The 25,607-nt window shown below is 42.0% G+C and overlaps 2 protein-coding genes and 1 non-coding gene across 5 annotated transcripts in view; all 3 read left to right on the top strand.

Moving 5' to 3' along the window:
- tmpoa (thymopoietin a) overlaps nt 1–15,943 on the top strand; it is a 42,191-nt gene extending 26,248 nt beyond the window's left edge. Inside the window, exons 5-6 of the mRNA XM_070992581.1 lie at nt 13,951–14,051; nt 14,648–15,943. Coding sequence (XP_070848682.1) covers nt 13,951–14,051; nt 14,648–15,047 — 501 coding nt within the window. The 3' untranslated portion in view covers nt 15,048–15,943. The remainder of the gene's footprint in view (nt 1–13,950; nt 14,052–14,647) is intronic.
- Nucleotides 15,944–17,852: 1,909 nt separating this feature from the next.
- slc25a3a (solute carrier family 25 member 3a) lies at nt 17,853–25,213 on the top strand. 3 transcript variants are annotated; one of them, XM_070991855.1, is made up of 8 exons: nt 17,853–17,938; nt 18,457–18,623; nt 20,835–20,959; nt 21,420–21,599; nt 22,363–22,544; nt 23,454–23,626; nt 23,761–23,871; nt 24,741–25,213. In XM_070991855.1, exons 2-8 carry the CDS (start codon nt 18,482–18,484, stop codon nt 24,899–24,901), a joined length of 1,074 nt encoding a protein of 357 aa, XP_070847956.1. In that variant the 5' UTR covers nt 17,853–17,938; nt 18,457–18,481; the 3' UTR covers nt 24,902–25,213. The 3 variants fall into 3 exon arrangements, with proteins under 3 accessions (XP_070847956.1, XP_070847957.1, XP_070847958.1); XM_070991856.1 differs by having other exon boundaries at nt 17,872–17,938; nt 19,694–20,959; XM_070991857.1 differs by lacking the exon at nt 20,835–20,959 and adding an exon at nt 19,694–19,818 and having other exon boundaries at nt 17,873–17,938.
- LOC139350979 (small nucleolar RNA SNORA53) lies at nt 24,076–24,278 on the top strand. Its single transcript, XR_011603557.1, has one exon. It is a non-coding gene; the product is annotated as a small nucleolar RNA SNORA53 (small nucleolar RNA).
- Nucleotides 25,214–25,607: the final 394 nt, after the last annotated feature.

Genomic DNA, 25,607 nt, shown 5'->3' with positions numbered 1-25,607 from the left:
AAAGATTGGAAGCAGAGGGAGGTTTCACAGTTTCACTAGAGGAATGGGACAGGACTTGCAAACAGCAGTGGTCAGTGACAAGCCCCCCCTCCTGGAGGGAATTCAGCTGGAAAAACGTGACTCGATTCTTTCACTCCCCAGCACATAAGTCCAACTATTCAAATCAGACTGCATGTTGGAGGTCCTGTGGGAATACTTCAGCAAATCACTTTCAGATTTTTTGGAGCTGTCCCTTTGTGACTCCATTTTGGAGAGAGATTCTGGGTATCCTGGAGGCTGTCTTTAAAAGGAAAATGTCTCTAAACTTCAAAGTCATCATATCTATTCATCGGAATCATATCTATTACTACATTATAATTATCGATGCATTGATGTGTTCATCACTCTTATCACTTTTAATGCGAACTGTAATAAGAAGTATAATATTTGCAGTCAATATGTTGTGGAGGAGAAAGTGAAGTATCAGAAAATGGAAATACTCAAATACTAGTAACTCAAAATTGTACTTAACTACAGGACTTGAGTAAATACTACTAGTACTTAGTTAACATTCCACCACTGACTCAATCTTGACTAAAACAAGAAAAGGACTGAAATATAATTTTAAACCAACTACAATGTTCAGTAAGTGTGGGTAATGTGTACTGAAGAAGGTGGGATGGGACACGCTACAGCTGGGGCTGATTATACAGTTTCCTCTAACCCTGGCAAAGGAAGCGGTTTTTCATTTTATGGGAGTACAGTCACACCCAGCTCAGTGTGAGCCTCTAGGTTCAGTGTATCAGTGCTGCATGTCAGACTCAAAGCACATGATGTGGATTAGCTGCTGCCATGCACATGCTGGATGCTTTGGACTCCTTCAGACTTTTCTTCAGTGCTTCAGTCCTTGGGTGCTTTTCATTCCATAAATTGGTCTCCTCGTCTCCTCCACTCGCTTCCTCTCCTCGCGTCTTAGCTCCGCCCAGCGAGGACATGAAAGAGGGATGCGAGGAAGGGACGTGAGGACGGAGGAAACGAAACTCCGAAATGAAAAATCCTCGCTCCACAGCGTCAGTCCGAAGCGATGTCAATTACTGATGACGTTTGCACAGCTGTAAAAGCTGTAAAACGTGATATTATGGTCAGATCTGCAGTCAGACTGTTCTACTTCTGATTGCTATTGATGAGGTTTCAATTATATGCCGTTAGAGGCATAACAGAGGACGGGTGTGTGGTAGATTAAACCAACAGCCTTGTAGCCTTGCTTTAAAAAACCGTAATATACCAAGAATTTTCATTAATTTCTTGGTGACAGATACAATTGTTAAAAGGACACAGTTGAAACAAGAATCAAGATTACATTTGTGAAGACCTGCTCCCGCCATGATTCAAACCTGTGCCACATACGACACGCCCCTTAAATAATAAAAGACTTCCGCGTAGGCTACACCGGTGTATCCTCACTCTGATCTTCTTCAGAAGCCTCCTCTCTCCTCGCTCCTTGTCTCCTTCAGGTGCATTTAAGCAATTGGAAGATCCTTCATCATGGCGGAGGGGAAACAACTTCCGGGTCGACGAAGGAGAGAGGAGACGAGGAGGCACAATTCAACGTAATGAAAAGCACCCCTTGTGTCTGTTCCTTGCCCCCCATCTGTTCTCTCTTCCTTTTCTTGGTGACCACCTTTCAATACAGTTGTCATTGTTATCATTAAACCCTCCACCCTGGCGTTACATTTTGTAATGCCACGGTGCTAGATATTCACAATAGTCCAAAGTTTTATCAGAGTCTGTGTTTGAATGGCCACTTTTGGGGAAAAAAGCAACAAGAACTCATCTCCCTCGTGTAAGTTGTGTAATCTAGCAGTGTGTTGCTGGTTGCTGGTGATTGTGAGCAGCACCTCCTGCTGTTCAGACTGTGGCTGTGCACCTGTTGAGGCTTTGAGGACCAAGACACAAGTGAAAACTGGGGGGCTGCCAAAAATGATCTAATGTGAGGTGTGTGTGTGTGTGTGTGTGTGTGTGTGTGTGTGTGTGTGTGTGTGTGTGTGTGTGTGTGTGTGTGTGTGTGTGTGTGTGTGTGTGTGTGTGTGTGTGTGTGTGTGTGTGTGTGTGTGTGTTCAGGTGTTTTCCCCCAGCTTTCTAGTTGTGAACTTTCCATTAAAAGCACTGGTGGTATTCAACATTTTTTTAGGTGTGTGACACATGTTCCCATTGATGTAATCACATAAAGTGAAATGTTGAGTGGATTTTAATGTTATTCTATTTCGTTTGACTTAATTTGACTCTTTCTTGCTCTTATTGTGTGCATGCTGCAAATATTGTTGGGTACATTAATCTGGACTGGTTGGTAGAAGGTTTTGGTGCATTTGTCGTTTTCCTCTGAAGTTAATTTTATTTAATTTTATTTTCTATATAGCTGTAAACCTAGCAGAAACGCTGTATTATCTTGACTTGTCTTGCAATCGTTGATTGTATATTTCAGGTCTTAATTTGTAATACATTGTAATGTTGCTGCATTTTGATTGTTGATTGTATACTGCATTTCTGTTTTTTTTTTTTACATTGTACTATTAATCCTCATCAATCAACATATTTGTGAGGGATGGGAAATTAGCAGTCATAGTGCAAACATACAGTTGGTTAACAAAATGTACCATTGGAGTTTAATCCACTACAGCAGTGACTGACAACTCGTGGCCCATGAGCCACATTCAGCCTGCCAAAGATTCTCATCCAGCCTACAGAATATTGATGAAATTAGAAAATGTGCATATCTAACTTTATTTACCAGTGGAAGAGGCCCAGTCTGTCCTGATAGCAATCGTTGATTAGCTTGCCAAGCATGGCAATGAGCAAAAAGTCCATTATTCATAGTTAACTCGCTCTACAGAATCAGATTATTTGCCAGGTCCATCCCTTCTCTTCCATGGACCCACCATCAAACAGCTCAGCTGGCCATTCAGTGGAGCTGACAGCAGTGAACGGAGGTAACCCTGGAGTTGTCAGAGAATCACTTAGCTTGTTCATTAGAGATGTCACTTGAATTTATTTTTGTTGGCCAACTGTTGTATTGTATATGAGTCTCAATCTGAGTATTTTTGTTTGCTTTCTGGAATCCCAAAGAGAAGTTTTTTGATCAGAGAAGGACTCATGCAATTGTAGTTGATCTTTGGATTTTGTATTGAGTACTGACTGCCTCCTTGGTGGAGGTCTGAGTGTATTTTCTAGTATAGTTATCATTAATAACTATTAAATGTATTAAATATAAATTAGTGCTGTCAATTGATTAAAATATTTAATTACGATTAATCTCATGTCATAGTTAACTCACGATTAATCGCAAATTAATCACATTTTTATCTATTCTAAATGTCCCTTGAATTATCATTTTAATACTGTTATCAACATGGAAAATGGATAGGCTTGCTTTGTGCAAATGTTTTTTATTGAAAACAACGTGTAGTGTTATATTTCAATTCAATTTTATTTGTATAGCGCCAAATCACAACAGAAGTTGTCTCAGGACACTTTCCATATAGAGCTGGTACAGACCAAGCTCTTTTATCTACAAAGAAACCAACAATAGATTTCACACTAACATTCTCACTTTGAGCAGTCATTCACATTTGAATGAATCCAATCTCACACAATTTAACACTGTCAATAAACAAATGACAGATGATGGTTGATGGATGAGGAAGAGGATGATGAAGTGCCTGTCCTGCAAGTAAAGCGCAGATCCAGGAGGTTATCCCATAGAACAGTGAATACTGTCCCTCCTAGAGTTGGGCGGTATCCAAATTTTGATACTGTCAAACTTTCCCCACATTTTCCCGGGGTATACCGTATTACCGTGACTAATTAAAAGTCACTTTGCAGGGCAGCGTGACATGCGCGCAGTTCAGACAGTCAGTGCTCACGCTAAGAAGCACCAGTCCTAACTTGTAGTATACCAGAATGACGGGGAGAAACTCAGTTAAAAGCCTCTACCAAACATTGCCACCCAAACAAAACATAATTCATACCCCATGAAATTATATGTGCATGTAATGAAAACACAAAAATAGAGCAAGTCAGAGGTACCGCATCTGCTGATTTCACCACTTCACGCAAACTACAAAAGCCCAGTATCATATGAAAGCAGAGTCTGATGATCACAAAGATGTGTGCCTCCTCACTGTGTAATGAAAACTCAGTGAGCTAGCAGCCAAAGAGTAGCAGAAAAAAAAATTCGCTAAATCATAAAGTATGTTGTGGTCAAAAGTTATATTCCAGCCCAAAAACACGCTGCTAATGTTTCCTCCTATGACTCTGTGTTAGTTTGAGATAAATCACGAAGGTTCTGGTTGTTTAAGAGGAGGGAGTTTCTAGAATGGAGGGAGCGCTCTTCATGCAATAACCTATCTCTGGGGTTACTTCCTTCTGGATCGTCATTGGTGTTTCTATGGTGAATTTGGTCGGGTCGCTGAGCTATTGACCGGCGTAACCACGCAGTTAGTTTCAGCGCTCCGTCTCATGTATGAGCAGAGCGCTCACAGAAGACTCTGCTGAGCAGCCCGAAGTGTTATTTTACTGTTTTATTTGCATTTCGTCCTTTTATGAGAGCTAAGAACAATGGCAAGCAGAAAAAAGGCTGAAAAAGTGTTTTCAACAGAGGAGTTTCTCCATATGCTTGGACGAGATAACAGTACTCTGCCCAGATGCGCCTTAATGAGCGCCTGGACATACCTGTGTTAAAACATCTGTATGACTGCTCGGGTTCATTGTTAGCATGTACTTTTGTCACCTTTTCCTCGAGTAAAAATTCAACCTGAATGGAGTGGACTTCATTTTTGTTATGACGATGCTACAATTATGTTAGACCCCTATAGACCTACAGTCGTCCTCAAAATAATTCATACCCTTGCTAATTCTTGTGATTTTTTAATTTAGTGATGAAATATTACATTTTTTTTTAAGTTTGTGTATCAGTTATATGTGAACAACAATTGAACGAATGACAACAATATAAAATTTATGAAAATATTCATTTCAGGGGTATTTTATTGATGGATTCCCAAAAAATGCCATGTTCAAAATTATTCATACCCCTGACAATATTTCAACAAAAATGTACCAAATGTGGTAATCTTTGTCCAGTAGTTACTTTAAGGTGTCACAATGGAATAAAACCCTTTAACATTGTTGACCAAATGTTAAACACTGATTTAAAAACAAAAAAACCCCATCCTTCCAGAAGAGTATAAATAGGGGAAAAGTGCTCAGGTCATTCCCAATTTCTGGTCATCATGGTCAAGAAGAAGGAGCTCAGCGAGGACCTACGTCACCGTCTTGTATGTTATATATAAGGGTTATAAGGCCATTTCTAAGGCCATTTCCAAGCAGTATGATGTCCCTGTGTCAACCGTCCAGAGCATCATCAACAAGCACAAGAGGTTCAACACTGTTAAAAACCTCAGTGGGTGTGGCAGAAAGCTTAAGGTGTCCTCTAAACTTGCCAGGAAAATCTGCCGAGAGGTCAACAACAACCCACAGACCACAACCAAGGCCCTAATTGAAATGCTTGACCGGGCAGGGACACAGGTGTCATGGTCCACCATCGAGCGAGTTTTGCACAGAGGAAGTCTCCATGGACGTACACCTCGGAAGACGCCGTTGCTCAGGAAGAAACATCTGGAAGCTCGCCTGGCCTTTTCTAGATGTCATCTGAAGCAAGATCCCAGCTTTTGGTCAACCATCCTGTGGTCTGACGAGACAAAGTTGGAGTTATTTGGCCATATGGATATTCAGTATGTCTGGAGAAAGAAAGGAGAAGCCTACAGACCGAAGAACACTGTGCCCACTGTCAAGTATGGTGGTGGGAATATAATGCTATGGGGATGTTTCTCCTCCAGTGGCACAGGGAATCTCGTCAAGGTCCAAGGAACCATGAAAAAGGAGGATTACATCAGGATCCTTGATGAAAATGTGAAGGAATCTGCTGAGAAACTCCAGCTTGGCCACAACTGGACGTTCCAGCAAGACAATGATCCTAAACACACTGCCAATCTGACCCAGCTTGAGGCTTTCGCCAAGGAAGAGTGGGCCAACATCCCACAGGAGACATGCAGGAAGCTTGTGGACACGTACAAGAATCGTCTAGAAGCAGTCATAAAGAACAAAGGCTATGCGATTGACTATTAAAGAGGCAAAGGACGAGGGTATGAATAAATTTGAACATGGCATTTTTTGGGAATCCATCAATAAAATACCTCTGAAATAAAGATTTGTTTGAATTTTGTATTGTTGTCATTCTTTCAATTGTTGGTCACTTATAACTGGTACACAAACTTGAAAAATTGCATTCATTTCATCACTACATTAAAAAATCACAAGAATTAGCAAGGGTATGAATAATTTTGAGGACGACTGTATATGCGCAGCATTTTTTTTAAAGATGGTAATGAAACTGATTCCGTTGCTATTTTTAGATACCGCGGGATACCTAATTACCAGATTACCGCCCAACCCTAGTCCCTCCACAACCCTTCCTCTGCATATCCACACTGGGTTAGGTTTAGAAAAGGACGCAGTGCTCTTGGGGGAGCACTCCGAGGGGCACGGGCTCTCGGGGGCTCAAAGGATCTTTGATCCTTGGGAATACTTAAAAGACTGGCCCAGTGTGATGTTAAATAAAATGTGCTTGGTGGATTGGGCCACGGTGCAGGCCGGCCACGGGAACTATCAAAGTCCCCCGTCTCTTCCCAGGGTCTCTGCTGTAACATTCAAGGCTGTCATTACTTAAAAAAGAACAAGCTTTGTACAATATAATAAAAGAATAAATAATAATAAGTGCTAAGATGTAAATGCAAGGAGTCAGACATAAAACAAGAGGGATTAGTAAAACTAAGTAAAGTGCTAAAAAAACATAAAATAAGTGCGTTCAAAGAAGTGCTGTTAAAAATCACAAAATATATACAAGTGCTAAAAAACAAACGTTAAATAAGAGAAAAGCAAACGCATATATATACAAGGTTAAAAATAAAATCATGCATAATACTATTGTTCTTTGTCTAAAACCTTACATTTGAAAAAAAAAACAAATTCTAAAAGAAGCTTGCTCTTCGCTAAAAGGTGTTTGTAATGATAACAATAATAATGACACCAAATTTCCCAAGGTTTTGTAAAACACATTTTATTAATAGCAGAGATGAATTAGGGCTCAGGCTGCGGCGAGAAGCCTCTTTGTGAGGAAGTGATCCTTTTATAAATTTTAATAAGAACTAATAAGAATAATATATATATATATATATATATATATATATATATATATATATATATATATATATATATATATATATATATATATATATATATATATATATATAAGAGGAAAATTAAAACTATGCTTAAGAATGAGTACCCATGTAAATGAACATGCACACCCACCCACATATACATACATATACACCCACCCATATATATATACACACACACACATATGTATACACATACATATATACACATCTCAACACACCTACATATACATATCTGCACACATTCACACATCTAATCTAAACAAGGGTTTAGGGTTAGGGTTAGACAGTCTGACCTCTACTCTGGTCAGGGATCAGTACATTGAGCGCAATGGTTTAAACTGGAGTCAAATTCCTTGTACGTTCACACATAAACGGCCAATAAAGCCAGAGTCTGTAAACCTGCTTCACACTAAGGCTAGTTGGGGTACAAAACTCAGCACAGCAGGCATATCAGCAATAGAGAACAGCGACAGTGACAGTTTTTGGTGACTTGGTTGTAACTGCAGTCAGTCGTGATTCAGTATGACACCGCAAATGACAAAAAGGACAGATATTTTTCCTACCTATGAATCTGGTTCAAGTGGACTAAAATCATTTCCATGTGGGTTTTCCATTCAGACGTAATAGATCCAGTACAATGATAAGGTGCCAAAAAGTAAACCTGAAATCTCCAGCTCATCCTTCATTCTGTCTTATTCTTTGCCTTAATAATATAATTATCCTCCTATAATTATCACTTCCTTCTGTCCTTATCTCCTGGTTTTCTTGTCCCAACACTTAGTGCCTGAAGATCTAGTTCTACATTGTCAGACCAGGTCCAGTTGCACTCAAATGGGAAGGTTCATTACAGGCAGGACAGTCCAGCTTGGGCTGAACCTTACTCCACCTCACCACGCCACTGGGAGACACTGTTCACTCACTGATAACTGCATGGGCTCACTAGTCTTTTGATTCCAATGTCTGCTGATGTGTTGAAGGGATGAGTGCTTCCCCTTCTAGGATACACGGCTTCCTCTCATCTCAAACTGGGTGGTTGGCAAGTATGTGTGTTATCAATGAGGCTAACTGTCACAAAGGGGTTACATTTCATCTGTTTCTTTGTCACAATCAAAGACTACAAACCATAAGACACTGAAACAAGAGCAGAGTCTCATGTGGGGTTGAAAGCCAAAGAATAAAAGTGGGTTTTAAGACAAGTTTTAAAAATGGACAGTGACGGGGCTTGTCTAATGTTTGATGATAGCTCGTTCCATAATTTTGGAGCCGCCACAGAGAAAGCTCTGTCCCTTCTGAGCTTCCATTTTAATCTCGGTACCTCCAGGTACAGCAGATCAGCTGACCTGAGGCACCGAGCAGGAGTGTAGAGTTGAAGGAGCTCAGAGAGGTAAGCCGGGGCGAGACAATTTAAGGAGCGAGGGAGGACTGGCTGACACCAAAATAAAGTGCATTACAGTAATCCAGCTGAGATGTGATAAGGAAAGGTTTCACCTTTGCCAGCTGCCTAATGTGGAAGAAGCTGGACTTCACTACAGCACTAATTTGCCAATCCAATTCAAAATCGCTGTCCATCTTATAACCCAAGTTTGAGACTGTTGGCTTTACATAGTCTGCCAAAGGGCCCAAGTCAACAGGAGGGGATTTACAAGGGTCACTGGGGCCAAACACCATCACTTCCGTTTTTTTCTCATTGAAATTTAAAAAGTTCAAGGCCATCCAGGATTTGATGTGTTCAAGAACCCATACAGTAGTGGAGCAGAGCTGGACTCCAAATTTCCAAGGCATTCTCCTGTCGGCCAGATAAGACTTGAACCACTCCAGTGCAGTACCACAGATGCCCACTAGGTGATGTAACCGAGCCACTAGGGTGTTGTGGTCCACAGTGTCAAAGGTTGCAGTTAGGTCCAACAGAACCAGGATTACATGGTCACCAGAGTCAGTAGCCAGGAGGATATCATTAAAAACTCTTAAAGTAGACTGCTATGCAGAGTTTTAAAAGAAGAAGAAGAAGAAGAAGAAATGTACTTTATTAATCACTTCACACATCACACGCCATGCTTTCCATGAAATTCTTTTCCTCTGCATTTATCCCATCCTCGTTCTGTCGATCTTCTGCGGCAGACCAGGAGCGGTGGGCTGCCAGCCGACTCCAACGCCAGCACCCGGGGACCATGATTTCTTCGTCACCATTGGTCAGGTGGTGATCTTTTTGCATGTTTTTAGTGGGGGTGATTAAGGAGGAAACCCCGGGTGAACACGGGGAGAACATGCAAACTCCACACAGAAAGGCCCCCTTTTTTCCTCAAGCAGCACGCACAGAAGGCATGGTGGAGGACACGCCACAGCGGGACTGAAGGACCTCCGGGACACCATGCTTATCCAGGAAAGACTTCAACTGAGCATGCACAACTTTCTCCAAGATTTTAGAAATAAAAGGCAACTTGGAGATGGGCCTAAAGTTAGTAAACTTATGGGAACAACTCCAGAAGACAGACTGCTGTTAATGATAGCTAAAACTGACTGCCCTATACTAGGGAAAACCTCTTTAAAAAGACGAGGAGAAACAGCGTCACAAGGAAAACTTGACAGTTTAATATGGCCAAACAGATCTTCTAAAAACGACAGAGACACAGGCTCAAACTTGTCTTGAGCGACAGAAAATGGGACAGGGTCAGAGGAATCAGATGTAGGAGCTGAGATGAGAGCCCTAGCAGTAGCAACCTTATCAATGAAAAAGTGCAGGAAGCTATTGCACATTTCAGGAGATGCCTCCAAGCTGACAGGTTGTGGGGTATTAAGAACAGTGTCAATGGTTTTAAATAACACACGTGGGTTGTGATGATTGTACTCAATGATGTTTGACAGGTATTTTCTTTTGGACTCCTTAACAGTGCTCTCGTAGCAGCGCCAACAGTCCTTTAGGATTTGGAAGGAAACCTGCAGCTTGTCTGTCTTCCACTTGCGCTCAGCTTTGCGGCACTCCCATGTAGCTGCACGAGTTCTTTCATTAAAGAAAGATACTTTAATGAATAAATGAATAAATTAATTTAATGAATAAAGATACTTCTTACAGCAGCTAAGAAAGCCATAACGAAAAGCTGTGGTTTGATGTCATACAGGAATTATGGACAATGGAAAGACTGACTCATGTTTTACGTTTGAAGGAAGATCTGTTCACGAAGAGATGGCACAATTGGACACTTTACCTGGAGAAAATATAAGGACATTGGCTCACATTTTGTGTAGACATTTTTAATGTAATTCATCTACTGGAAATGCACTCCCTTCTACAACCATCAGGACCTCCCACAAGTTTTTGCTGTATTGTCTCCTTTTCCTTTTTTTTTCTTTTCAATTTTGTTTTGTAGCATTTGTATTCTGATTTGTGACTGTACATTTGCTATTTTCTGAAAATCCAATAAAAATTAAAGTTAAAAAAAAAAAAAAAAACCTCCTTCAACAATGGCTTATCAGGACAACACATGTGAATATTAAAATCCCAGAGAAGGAGAACACGGTCATACTTGGGCATAATTTCAGCCAGAGGACCAGAGAAGTCGTTCACAAAGTCACTGTTATATTTGGGGGGGTCGATAGATGATGGCGCACAGCACCGGGTCAACCCACCTCAAATAAAGTCACCTCAAAGCTGGAAAAGAGGATGAGGTGGTCCCCTGCTTACATTTAAGTTGTTTTTGTAAACCATCGCCGTTCCTCCTCCATGACCCGACGTCCACGGGGAGTTAAAGTAGGAACAGCCGTTAGGGAGAAGTTCCACCAGAGCGCTGCACTCACCGGCACTGATCCAAGTCTCTGTCACACAGAGGAAGTCCAGGCCACGGGAGCTGAAGAAATCCTTCATGATGAACATTTTGTTCGCCAGGGATCTAGCATTCACCAAGCCAACCCTGGTGGGAGCTGGGGCCTGTGGTCCAGTGGTTCGGGGAGCCCGGGGCAGCGTCCTCAGGAGCCGGCGGTTTACCCCGCGCTGAGAGAGCCGAAGAGGGCAGAGGCAGCGGGGCCAGAATCCCTCGGATGAGCCGGTGACAGGTACCAGACAGGCATCGATGGGATCCAGGAAACGCGGGGCACAGCGAAAGGAGGGAATAACCCAAGTCCTCTCCGGGAAATGGATGAAGGGCATGCCAGCCAGGGTTTCAGCCTCACCAACCGACTGCCGCGTCTGGCACAGCACCAGAGAAGCTTCCGCCAAGAAGGTAGGGCCGAGGCCCAGGATAGGTGAGGCGGAATCCCCGCCAGGAGCAGGGGCAAAGTATTCTGTCCACCGTGATTAAAAGCACCTAGATCTCTGACATTCTGCCGGAGAAACAAAAGGGACTGGCGATCATACACCAACAGAGACTCAATTTGTTTAGTGACGATGGTTAAAAACAATAAAAACACCAAATATTGCAGGAGCAGCAGAAGGCCAGCCATACACACAGGTGCCATCATGTTTTCCATACTGACTGTACATACATGGCATGTATTGCTGAACTTGAGCGTGTAGAAACTCTGTCCTGTAATGTGGGCCACAAACTGAGGCCTGATCCAGTGGTCAGGAAGACCACCGCCTTCCTGGTCCCTCTGTCTGTCCCACTTCCAGACTGTCTCTTCTTGAAGACATTGATTGTGATGCACTTATTGTATACACAAAAAGTGAGAGAAGGTTAAACCCTCCCTACTTTAGCACCTGCACACACCTGACCAATCACTGTGTAATGGGATGACACAAACAGGCACTTTGTTTAAAGCATACTGGCACAGCAATGACGTGTGTATCAACACTCAGTGTGTTTATGCTTGAAACCTGTAGCTCCAAGAGGAAGAACTGGGACTATGTCTTCCCAAACCCAGTGAGGATCCAATCACTCTGCTCAACACTGCTCTGCTCGAGGTTAACCTTTTGTCTTTGTCATTTGTCTTAGCAAATGTATTTTATACAGAATCGCATTCAGTGTATCCACAGTGTAGCTCCTGAGTGAGTTGAATGTGCAACCAAATGCAAGCACACTCACTATGACTGAGTATGTTCACTCACATAACACGATTACACCAGCACAGTCACCTCACTGGTGATGAACTGGGGGAAAGGTCTAATGTTAGGTGGTGAACAAGACTGTGTGAAAATGTGTTTTCTATTCAGCTTACCAGCCCTCACACAATACACGGCTTTGTTTTTTTAACCTGAGGCATCTAATCACAGTTGGTGGGGTGCTTCATTGTTACATTCCTTTATCTTCCCATATTTTCAGTATATTGCCCATGTATTAAAGCCATCAGTCACAGCTTCTGTCCTCTGTTCGTGTCATACTGGATGTGTTCTGTTCATTGATGCCATGCACTCAGAAGCACTTTGATAGAGTCTCCAGCACAGAGCTAAAGTTTCAAACCTAAGTCCAAAGAACATAAAGTTGATCCAAAAAAATTAGCTGTTCCAATCCAACAGATTGGTTTCAGCATCAAAACAGACAATACAAAGAGGATCAGGCCAGGCAATAGCACGGCGTGACAATCCATGTGAAATACACTATTCTCTGCTCTATTCAACTGAAGCTACAAGCTCATTTGGATGTGTTTAGCAACTGACACCCATCACTTTCTGCACAAATGCGTTCTTAATATGGAGGAAGTTGTTCTTAAGTGTTGTTACTGACACTGGAAGTTTGCCAGAGAAACTCGAGATGGGTAACTTTCAACACTTTTTGTTAGAAATTGTTTGGTAGGTGAATTGAATTTTCATGTTTAATGTTAAACCAAAAACTGGACTGCACTGGTAATATCGAATTTTACCAATAGGTGGTGTGACTCAGCCACTGCCAACTGAACTTGTTGCTATGGTCAAAGTAAAACAACAAAATAATAATAAAAGCACAAACCTCAAAAGAATAATGGTGTGCGGAGTTGTACAGCAAATTTTTAGATATCAGAATCTGTCAGGAGGGAGCTTTTTCACCAGTGTAGACAGATGCAGTGAATGAAGTGCAGTGTATTGTATGCACATGACATGAAAGAAAAATGTGGCAGAAGTGTGGCTGGTATAGATGGGGTGAAGTATTTCAGCTTACATAGAGATGTATTCTCTTTCAGCTTGTATTGGAGTGTCAGGAAAAGGAGCCAAGCACTGGACCTGTAAGACCAGCAGCTATAGTGCATAGAATGACATTTGTATTACACTGGAATATATGACTGAATCCATTTATATCAAGTGGATTTAGTAATAGCAAGTTCTTCCTTTTTTACCTCATGGGGGAAGCCATGTGATGAAGCTCTCTATTCGTCCCCTGTACTCTGTTAAAACAGCCTCTAAGTGAGGAAGTAATTTCTCACTGGAAATAATTCACTGGACTCATACGTGTCAATATAGTGATAACTGCCATTAAATTCATTCAGAGTGTTCACTACATATACTATGAGTCTGGACCAAGTGATTCTAGTTTAAGTGGTCACATGTTGAGAGGTGTCCAATATCAGGCAGGAGGCCCTCTGCTGGTTCAAATATGTAATGCATATTTGATTGCAATGAAGTAGTGTGGTGAATTTTCCCTTTGCACTGGAATCTGTTGAGAATACACTAGGACAAAAAAGCCTTGCTGAAATTCACTGGTGAGATGTATTCATGCATCGTTGTTGTTTGTTCCTTAAATACTGCTCCTCATGGTTGGTTTGTGTTTAGGTGGAGAAGATCACAGCCAGCAGTGAAACTCTAAAGGTGGAGAAGAATGACATTCTGAAGGAGCTGATGCCCAATGACCTCAACAGTCCAACAGGAATCACGTAAGTAACCAATGTCACCACTATCTGCTTTTTTATTGTCTATAAAATGGTCATACATAAGGGCAAGGACCCATTACAAGTTACTAGAGCCTAATGTGAATTTTTCAACGAGCAGTCAAATATCCAAGGTATTGATTTATGGTACTCCAGCAACTATGGCAACAAGTGAAGCTGTAACCAGCTTTCTTTAAATTAATTTTGAACCTGAAACTGTAGAGGACACACACTCAAATTAGTTTCTCCAATTTAATTTGCATGCAGATGCATTTAAAAGTTAATATTTTAGACAGATACACTGGAGAAAATAAATAAAATACGTGATTGCTGGCAATTTAATATTGCACTCCACTCCCCAAGTTGTAACCCACCCAAGACAGAGCTGAATAATCCTGATGACATCCTTGTTCCTTGTGTTGCTAACATCATTGATAACTTGTGACTGAAAAAATGTAACTAGTTGGAGATACACCAAATATTAAAATCTCATCGACAAAGAAACTGTATTTCATCCGCCTCAGTCATGTGATGGCTGGTACCACCAATATCCACTTAATAAAGTCCATGTTGGTTGATTGTAAAATCCTTGTCTCTTGTAGTGCCACCTGTCGACGACCCATTAGAGGAGCGGCTGATCGCCCAGTGAAGTCCAGTGGCTTGTGGGATGACGAAAACTCCCTCCTCTCTCCAAAAACCACCAAGACGACCTCATCCTACACAGAGAGCCGTACTGTCAACAGAGTCGCCAGCTTGCCTCCCTCTGCCTCCTTCAATTCCTCTACCTCCTCTTTCTCCACCTCCTCCTCCAGGCATCTGTCTGCAGCTCCCCCTGCATGTCAGACCAAAGCAGCAACCCGCAACATGTCTCTGTGGATAAAGCTGTTTCTGCTGGCCGTTGTGGCTGCTTTTCTATTCTTGGTTTACCAAGCCATGGAGACCAACACCATCAACCCATTTAATGCCCCAGACACAGAGGTGGCAAGTGGCAGCACAGCATAGAAGCGCAGGAAGTGTCTGAGATGGAAAGAGAAGCCTGCCTACCTGCCTGCCTGCTTGTGTGTGTCTGTGTCTGTGTCTCTCTGTGTCTGTGTCTCTCTGTGTGTGTGTGTGTGTGTGTGTGTGTGTGTGTGTGTGTGTGTGTGTGTGTGTGTGTGTGTGTGTGTGTGTGTGTGTGTGTGTGTGTGTGTGTGTGTGTGTGTGTGTGTGTGTGTGTGTGTGAGAGCACACGTGGGCGTGTGAATTTTCATTGGAGCCATTCTGTTCATGGGCGGTGTGAAATTACCTCTGACATCCTTTCTTCCTCAGTATTTGATTGTTTCTCTTTTTCCTACCTACTTTTGCTTTTAAAATTAGTTTTGATCGAATCACTTTAAAGAAATGAGGTAGCCATTTCAGTGATACTTCAAGGATCTCCATGACACATTGTGAAAGGACAGTAGCGCCTCTGCTGCTGTTTTGGTCCATTCTTGATCTTTGACTGTGAGGTTATGACAAAGGTAGCCACTACTCAACTCTGAGAAACAGTAGTTTTCATAGATATTGGTGGACTCACTCTTTATTACTGCGTTCTTATGTCATACTTTCATGGTGCGTGTATGTGTGTGTTTGCATTGAGTGTGTGGTTGAGATTTTTTTTTGACACCTTGCCTTATTGTCTGTCTCAGTCATTAACAGCCTTGAAGATGGAATTTGAAACTGTAATTTTGTACTTTAAAAAGAGACAGGGAGGCTTGTTATTAAAATCCAATAGCTTTTAAATCTTCTTAGACCCTACACCAATATTTTCTTAAGGTTCTCTTCTAATAAAAGACGATTTCCCTGTTTATTCTATTAATTATATATTCATTGTCACAAATATTGAATATCAACTCAATAAACTATTGTGTTATTACTGTGCCTGTAAGAGCATTTTATTGATGAGGATGTAACGTGTGTAACTTTTTCTGCTATGAACAATGCCTCCTGGTTTGTGGTAATTTTACAACTTTGTTTCAATATATGCATTACTAAAACACACATTTGTGTATCCATGGGGTATCAAAGAGTTTCATATCCAATGATAGTTTGTTCTGGCAGTTATATAAAACAGGAAGGACAACTGAAACTTGGATTTTTTTATTAAATTTTTTTTTTAATTTTGTATACATTCAACAATTAGATATTTGTCTTTGTATCATAAACAAGGAGCGCCGCTCCACTCGTGCTTCACGTGAAACTGATTGCGCAAGACTTTCACGTAATTCCAACCACCAAAGCTGCCTTAATGCACGGGCTTCGCTGGGCTGAAGCACAGGGGGCCACGGAGTTTAGGGGCCTATCATTTTTGGGACAAATTAGCATAAAAAGTCAAATTAGGTTAGTTAGACGGCGCTTTTAGTAGTGACTTTGACCGGCCCAAAGTACGTGCTTACTGGGCAAAAATGGGACCAACGGCTTGTCAAAATAAAAGCGTGTGTGTGTGTGTGTGTGTGTGTTGGGGGGCGGACTCGGTAAATTTGGAGGACGGGACAGGGCCTACAAAACTTCTCAGCCCAGGGGCGTAACAGTAGGTTAAGGCGGCCCTGCCAACCACACCTTGCAGAGCCATCGCATGGACTGTGCGAAATGTGCAACCGCATAGGGCCTGGCGCCTGCAATCCTGCTTTTTTTTTTCTTTTCTTTTTTTTTTTTTAATAAATAAATACATTAGTTATATATGATTTTGTCTGTCTCTGCCAAGGTCACATTAAAAGCAAACAAATAAATGAAAAACAAATCCAACAAATTGAGCAGGTTTTTCATTGTCGCTATGTCATTAGGCCCCACTGAAGCACGGATACTTCGATAGATAACCCCAAAGGGAACAACTACAGCACTTAAAACACTTTGATACCTCAAAGGGATTGAAGGAACTTTCCCTAACTGTGAGATTGCGCTCAGGATCCTATTGACTTTTTCAGTAACGATGGCATCGGGCGAGCGAAGCTATTTGTGCACCTCCATGTCACAGGACAGATTGTATGGGTTTGCCCTGCTATCAGTTGAAAAGGACATTGCATCCAAACTGGATTATAAAGATCTCATTGCTGAGTTTGCGGCCAAGAGGGCAAGGAAAGTGACTCTGACATGATCAGTTTCTACGCAATTTTTTTGCATGGTGAGTCCGTCTTATTTGTTTGAGTTACAGTGCAGTAAATATGTTGTGTATAGTTGTAATGAAAATGGACGTATTTTATGAATGAAAAGTGTCCTAACCTACTTCTTTAAAATGTCAAGATGCCAAGAATAAAGTGACTGAGCTGACTTGATGTGAAGCCACTCATTGCACAGTTGACCCCCCTTGGAATAAATTGCAAGAGTCATAGCTGAGACTATGAGTATGATTATGCTGTATTATTCTACTTGATAAAAACATTGCATTCCAGGTTTGCAAAGGGCCTCGCACCCACCCCACCCCCCTAACACCTTGGGTGTGTCCAGGTATAGGGTAACGTCCCTAAGTGATCATCTCTAGAGGGGGCTTCGCTCAACCACATTACTGGAGACAGGAATAGACTCGGCGGTTAGCAGGTAATCCACTTAATGTTCCTCTCACAGTTTGCCTTAAGACCCGTTCTCACACGCTGGTTCTCTATATGACTGCTATACACATAGTTATTCTTTTATCTGAAACATTAAACACTTTGTTAGGAAGAATTCCTACAAGCACCGCCTTCATTTTACCACAGACAATTCTGTGATTGGACCAGAAGTGGTGATTGGCAGCTTTGAGGCGCTTTCTTACAGGACGGACCCGCCCAGGCTTCTCGGTGACGTCACGAAAGGACAAATCGATTTACCGCGAGGTCATTCGGCCTCTCTGAGCAGCCGGTTTCATTCCAGCGGAGGCGCCATCTTAAGATACTTACAGAGTGAGTGTAATAATTCATCTAATGATATGTGTATATGAAGTATTACATCGACAGTCCTTATGAAGAACGTATTTTTACAGATCTGTGATCTCTTCTATGCGAATGTTCAAGCGACCTCTACCATTTGTGACCTTCCACCTTGGAGCGGTCAAATTAGCTTAGCATGTAGTTTAGTTAGCATAGCATTTTAGCTAGAAAATACTGGGAAGGCAGCTTTGGAAACCTGGAGTGCGCGTTACAGATGAAGAACAGCGGTGTCCTGTAACTTGTGTGGATATTACATAAATATTTATATAGCCATCCTAGTAGTAGTCATGTGTTTATTCAGCAATGTGAATGTTAAGCTAAGCGTTTCCTGTTCACGGTCATACAGACACCTCACTAAGCTAACCAGCACGTGACATGGCATCCATCTGTGTGAGTGTGTGTGAGTGAGAGTCGGTGGGGGTGGACTGCGTTACCAGTCACCGCTGCCAGGTAGCTCGAGCTAACATAATTTCTTGGTCATTGCACCGCAGCCCCGCCAGCAGGCAGGACACCACCATGTACCCGACCGCTTTGACGCAGCTAGCCCGGGCTAACCCGTTCAGCGCTCCCTTGTTCACCCTCCAGAAAGTGGAAGAACCCCAACAGAGCTTTCATGGACAGAGGACCCGCAGACTAGCAGCAGCTGCCACCGCAGACGGTAACCCCGGCGCAGAGTCCGCGGGCTGGCTAAAAGGCCAGCGTTAGCTGCATTAGCCTAGCCGACCAGATTCGCCAAGTTGTGTCTAACTTCACTGCCTTGTTCAGCATAGATGCATTTAGTGTGACGTACAGTGATCTTGATGCGTGTTGCACGTTACCACTAGATTAATTTAAATGTTATTAACGGTAAAAGATGAGATAGTTCAGACAGTTAGCTGCTAGGCCTTTGCTGCATATGAGCTAACGTTACCTGTGGAGGACAAGGAAGGACACTGTGCCATTGCCTGTCTTACTTTAGTTAAAATAACGGTAGTAGATTCAAGATGAATGGAACTTTTTGGTAGAAATCTGTAGTTTTTTGACATAATGGAACACAGGTCCCGAAATCCATTTGATCCCATTTTCAGGGGTCGTGGAGAACACGTTGTACTGGCATGACATTTTTATGACGGCGTGTAATAACAGTAGCCAAAATTGGTTTGACATCAAACCGTAATGCTGCTGACTGTCTAGTGAGAAATATTCAATTCTCTTCTTGAGATTTGTAAAATTTCCATCAAGTCCTCAGTGCCCAGCAAGTTTTAAGTTTAAGTCTTGAACTTCTTCACCCCGACTTATCTGTTTAATTTTTTTTCCACATGCTAAAACCACATTTGTGTAAATTCTTCTTAATTTTGTGTTTTACAGTTTTGGGTATATTGTAAAGTGAAAGTATCGAATGTGGTGGAAGAAATGTTCATGTGGCTTAGGCGATGTGAAATGAACAGTTAAAATGAAATGGAAAACCCTTATTCTTATTTTTTAAATAAATTGCATCCACGTTTCGGATTTTGTAATATTCCACGTTTTACAGCCAATTCTGTTCTGAATATCCTTCTGTGATTCTGTCCATGTTTTGTGCATTGCTGACATCATGGGACCGTACATTGTCTCCTTACTGCAGCTTTTGGTTTGCAAGAAGTCTAGCTTAAAGTGAAGGCACAGATGACACATTTCTTTATCCAGCTGGATTGTTCGAACTCTTAGACAGTTAGACATTCAAAGACACTCTCACCTGTGTTTCTTCAGAGGGAGACAGTTGTGAGTTCGGCTCTCAGAAGTATTTCGTCCTGTGCGGCTTTGGTGGAATTCTGAGCTGTGGCACCACACATACAGCTGTTGTTCCTCTTGATCTGGTCAAATGCAGAATGCAGGTCTGTCTCTGTGGCTCGGTGCCTTGTTTTTTAACATCTCGCCTCATCCACACATAACCGTGCTGTTTTTGTTTGTCCATTTGAAAATCCACCAATTTGCATGGGAGGCATGGCGTCAACTCAGTTCTGAAGTTGTTTGTCGTTACGTATTGATTCCCATGATTGTGACTTGTTGGAGTGATCTTAATTTGGCTGCATGATTTATGCACCAGTGTTCCTATGTGTTAGATGATTTCTGTTTGCCTCACCACCCTTGGACGACCCCCCCCCCCAAATCAATCCACAGTAGAGGGCTCATGTAGGTGGAGGGTCAGGACAGGTGGATGTCCTGAATGTTGACTGTGCTATGACACAATCAGGTGTTTGTCTGTCAGGACGATCTGAATGCATAGAGGACATGAGATATGCAACACATGTTACTGTCAGTCATAGTCATACATTTGATAAGGTACAGTGTTATGAATAAGAAAAACATGTGGTACGAGTGTATAATGCAATAATATACCTTCAGTGGTGCTAATCCATTACCTCAACCTTACATTTTTGCATAAATGATTTTATTCACAACTTTGTAGGACCACTGTGATGTTTTGAACCACCAGGGGTTGCATGTAAGGTGGGAGACAAAAATGTGGTGGTATGCTTTAGATAAGGGTGAGCAGTTTCAAGTTTCACTTTTTTGTAGTGACTGACCTAACTGCCAATACACCACTGTGGTCCTTCAAAGTTCATACTTAAATCACTTGTGTACAATAATTTTACCAACCTTGGGTTTGTTCTCTGAATAAATGGTGGCATGTTAGTGGCAGAGTCATCTATAATGGAAGAGTTGTGACACAAAATTCAAACTGTTCACATATGGCACATAAGCAAACTATCCTCAGGAAAGGTTTGGTAGTTTTGCCTCTGCTGTAACAACTCTTCGATTTATGTGGCTCTGTTTTGGTGTTGATTTTTGTTCCGTGTGGCATGTGATTATGCATGTTGCATGCTGTGTCCCCTCCCTTCTACCACAGAGGATGTCAGCTGCGAGTTTGGCTCCTCAAAGTACTATGCTCTGTGTGGCTTTGGGGGTATCCTGAGCTGCGGACTCACACACACAGCAGTGGTGCCCCTCGACCTTGTCAAGTGCCGTTTGCAGGTTTGTATGGAAGCTCAACCTCACCGCAGCGACAAGGAGCCTGTAATTCCTCCAACCTCTCAGCCATGGTCCTCATGTGTGATCTTAAGTACTGTAGTTGCACACAAAATTGAAATCACTCCAAAATGAGCAGGCTGCTTTCAAAGGGCTGTTTAAGACAAACTCTATTCACTATTTTGTGAGTTGTATATGTATACAACCTGCACATTAAGTGTTTCTGTAGCCTTTGCTAAATTTCATTTTTGGTGCTTTCAGGGAGTGTTAAGTTCTAGTATTTGGGGAAAATGCAATTCTCTCAAAACACGTAAACATTTAAGGAAATACTAGATTTCAAGTTCTATACCGGCTCTTACTAAAGGCGACTCACACCATGAATATCTGAATTGCTTAGGACACCAGATCCCAGAGCTGCCAGTAAGTTTTTATATGCTTCCTCACACTGTTAATTTCACCTCCGTAGGTGAACCCAGGTAAATACAAGAGCATTGGCAACGGCTTTGCAGTGACTGTGAGGGAAGATGGTGTTAGGGGCCTGGCAAAGGGCTGGGCGCCCACCTTCATTGGCTACTCCATGCAGGGACTGTGCAAGTTTGGCTTCTATGAGGTGTTCAAAATCTTCTACAGTGACCTGCTGGGAGAGGTGAGTTGTGAAACACCTTTTGGCAAGTAGCTATGTATACATCCAGTTTTTACATGAGTACAAGTGCTCATCATAAATCTTGGGGTACATTTTAAGACCAAACCTTAACTGAAAATGGCAAATGTCTGTGTTGTAGTTTGTATTTGTCATTTACCAGCTGAACTTTGATCAAATTAATTTTTCAATAGACTGCAGTTAGATATGGTTATTTTTATGCTGAAGGCTTTATGTTTTGAGGCTGTCTGTACATACTTTCGTTCACCTGTCCTTCCATCCCATTCTCAGGAACATGATATTTCAGGAAAGCCTTGATGGCATTTCTTCAGATTTGGCACAAACATTCACTTGGACTCAAGGGTAAACTGGTTAGATTTTGGTGGTTAAAGGTCAATGTAATGTCACAATACATGTTTTTGGCAATAACTCAAAATTTATACTTTAATCAGGACAACCAGGACATTTTATATCTGAAAGGTCAAAGGTCATCTTTACTGCTGCATGATAATTTTCTGCAAAAACATTTTTGTGGCCATTTTTCAATACCGTACCTCAGCAAAAGAAAGGAGATTGTGACCATATTTCCAGTTTGGTGCAACACTGAATTGGTGACACTAATCTTGTGCCCATCTTGAACTAGATTTGCTGCTTGGTTGAAGATGTGCATGTGAAGTATCCTTGTTTTACAATTTGTAGCTTCTTTTCATGCGATGCATGTCTGTCACCTAATTTGTCTGACCATTTGTTGTGTGCTTTCCCCCAACAGGAGAACACCTACTTGTGGAGGACGTCATTGTACCTGGCTGCCTCAGCCAGTGCAGAGTTCTTTGCTGACGTTGCTCTGGCTCCCATGGAGGCTGTCAAGGTTCGTATCCAGACCCAGCCAGGCTACGCCAACACCCTCAGACAGTGTGTCCCCAAGATGTTTGCAGAGGAGGGGCTCTGGGCGTAAGTGTGCTACCTTCTCACAATTTCTCAGCATTTAGTTGTCATCAGTCACTCTCACTAAGTGACAATAAGTAACTAACTATGAATGATGTCGTTGGACTAATACATAGAAAATTGTTTTCTGATGATGGCATCCTCTGCAGGCAGGGAGCTCCTAGTACTGGCCAGTACGTGTCAAATGATCATATATTAGCAGTTTACTATATCGGGATATGAGTCTTTTAATAACCAGTGCTGGTATTCAGAGAGCAGAGCTGCTGATTTCCACTATGTAATACTGGCATCATGTTGTTACGCATCTTATAAAACACAATTTAATCATAAGGAATGAGACACAGTTGCTGAACTTACATGACCGTTTATTTAAGCTGCATTGTCTGTTAAGTCAATCTGCACTTTAATGAAAAATACAGTAGATGGCAGCATCTCCTTGTGTCTGAGAGTGAACAAAATTTGTAAACTTGCATAAATGCGTTTATTAAAACAGTGTTAGTTCACACAGTAGCACCTGGCAATATCAGTTTTTTGGTCACAATGAACAATTATTCAACACTAATATATTAACATGTATTGTCTCCGACGTGTCTGCAGACAGTTTTTGATTGACTGGCTTTGTGAGTGCAGTTATTGGCTGATGGCAGTTAGTTTAAAATGCCAGATATTGGCCCACTTAATCAGCCGACCGGTTAATAGGTCTACCACTAGTTCATACACTTATGTGATGGAAAAAATGTGAATGTTGTTGGCTGCAAGGGGAAGAAAAATGTCCATGAATAGTCCTATTGGGCCTCTGTGTTTTCCCATGCACTTCCTACATCTGTACAACAATGTACTTGATGTGTAGCTATCTTCAACACTTCATGCCTTCTTGTGAACTCGCACATCCACTCCTCCTTCGTTCCACTCCAGTTTCTATAAGGGTGTGGTGCCCCTGTGGATGAGGCAGATCCCCTACACCATGATGAAGTTTGCCTGCTTCGAGCGCACTGTGGAGATGCTCTACAAGTTTGTTGTACCCAAGCCCCGCAGTGAGTGCAGCAAATCTGAGCAGCTGGTGGTCACCTTTGTGGCTGGTTACATTGGTGAGTAATAACATCTCAACAGGACAATACCCACACCTGATGGTTGACAAGTTGCCAGTATTCTTTTGTGGAACTTCTCTCAACGTGTGTTGGTGTAGTACTCTTAATTTGTTTTATTTGCTCCCTGTCTGCAGCTGGTGTGTTCTGTGCCATTGTGTCCCACCCTGCTGACTCTGTGGTGTCTGTGCTGAACAAGGAGTCAGGCAGCACTGCTGTCCAGGTTCTCAAGAGGCTGGGTCCCAAAGGTCTGTATCAACACTACACAATAATCCATCCATCCATCCATTTTCTATACCACCTATCCCTTTTGGGGTTGCGGGGGGGCTGGAGCCTATCCCAGCTGTCAACGGGCAAGAGGCGGGGTACACCCTGGACCGGTCGCCAGTTGATCGCAGGGCACTACACAATAATGTCAACAGTAACATATTTTGTATTATGAGGCTCTGATCAACACGCTCCTTAGATCCACCTCTGGAGGATGCTTTGCTCCGAGTAGAGCTCCTCAGCAGCTTTCTGGCTGTACAGTTGGAGGTGCTTGAGTCATTGGTGTGTGAGAACAGTCTACCTGTCCCCCAGCCCACATGCAGTACTGGCAACCCTGTCCTCTGTGTACAGGGAGCTCCCAGTTCTGCTATCCTGGGGGGCGGACATGCTGCTGATATAAGACCAACTGACTGATAATCTTTGTTGATGTCATCCTAAAGAATAAACTGTAGCATCTTGTTGCTGTAACAGGTTATAGCCACAATCCAACACATTACAACTGAAGTCACAACTCATGCTGTAAAAATGCTAAATATAAGCCCTTTTTTTAAATGGCAAGATAGACATCTTAATTTTTTTAATGTAACTTCAGCATGCACCCCATACCTGTTATGTATTTATTATTTTTCCATGTGAATGAGGTGAACAAAATATTAGAAACACCTTTGGTATGAATCGCAACACCACCAGGTAGTATCAAAATTGTTGTTTCTTTGTGCACTAAAAGACTATAAAGGACTATTTGACAAACTACATGAGTAAGTGCTCCTAGCCCGGAGTAAGGTGTGAACCTCCGAGTTCACTGGGGATCAGGAATTTGCCTGAATGATGTTCTTTGTTTCCTATTCAGGTGTCTGGAAGGGTCTGATTGCCCGCATCATCATGATTGGTACTCTGACTGCCCTGCAGTGGTTCATTTATGACTCTGTCAAGGTGTACTTCCGCCTGCCCCGCCCTCCTCCCCCTGAGATGCCAGAGTCATTGAAGAAGAAGCTTGGCCTCACAGAGTAAAGTACCCACCCATTCCAATCTCCCTCCCTCCACTGAGCTCCCTTGACCCCCAAACTTCCACAGTGCACACAGCAGTTTTCTATATTTAAGTCCTCAGCTCCTGCTGCTCTACACAGAACACAGGGCTGCTGCTACTCCTGTATATTTAAAAACAGAAAAAAAAACAAGCAAGGAGAGAAGATGGAAGTGTCACTCTTGGCTTATTAAGAGTTGGACAGAAAGTATATCTCTGTAGAAACACCTGTCTGGTTTTATGATTTCCTGTTATTAGAAAGTTGTTGAAATTCTAATAAAAGAATTATGGCCCTTAAACATTGGCTGTCAGTTGATATCTTTTTTTTTTTTTCTTTTTAACATTCATTTTCATCAAATCAGTTCAATAGATTATAGGTCGGATGAATTATCCAAGTAATGCAACCTTTGTCTGTTAAATCATGATTCGGCACTGAAGGAAGACTCAGATTTTGTACTTCACTTCAGCACCATTACAATTAAAAAACATACTAAACTTTGTCTTGAGTAAACTTGTCAAGTACGGTAATGAAAGGGTGCTTTATTATCTGCACTGTGGATTCAGTTTTCAATTGAAAGTAATCCCTTAGAGATTTTCACATTGATTACCAAATCTGTGGGCCTTGTTATGCCTCATTTGTGTGAACAGCTGTGTTTAGAGGCATTGTGCTATCATGTCTGTACAGCCCTTTCT

This window comes from Chaetodon trifascialis, chromosome 22 (genome assembly GCF_039877785.1).
Source record: "Chaetodon trifascialis isolate fChaTrf1 chromosome 22, fChaTrf1.hap1, whole genome shotgun sequence".
Taxonomy (NCBI): domain Eukaryota; kingdom Metazoa; phylum Chordata; class Actinopteri; order Chaetodontiformes; family Chaetodontidae; genus Chaetodon; species Chaetodon trifascialis.
This window is presented reverse-complemented; position numbering and strand designations above follow the sequence as displayed.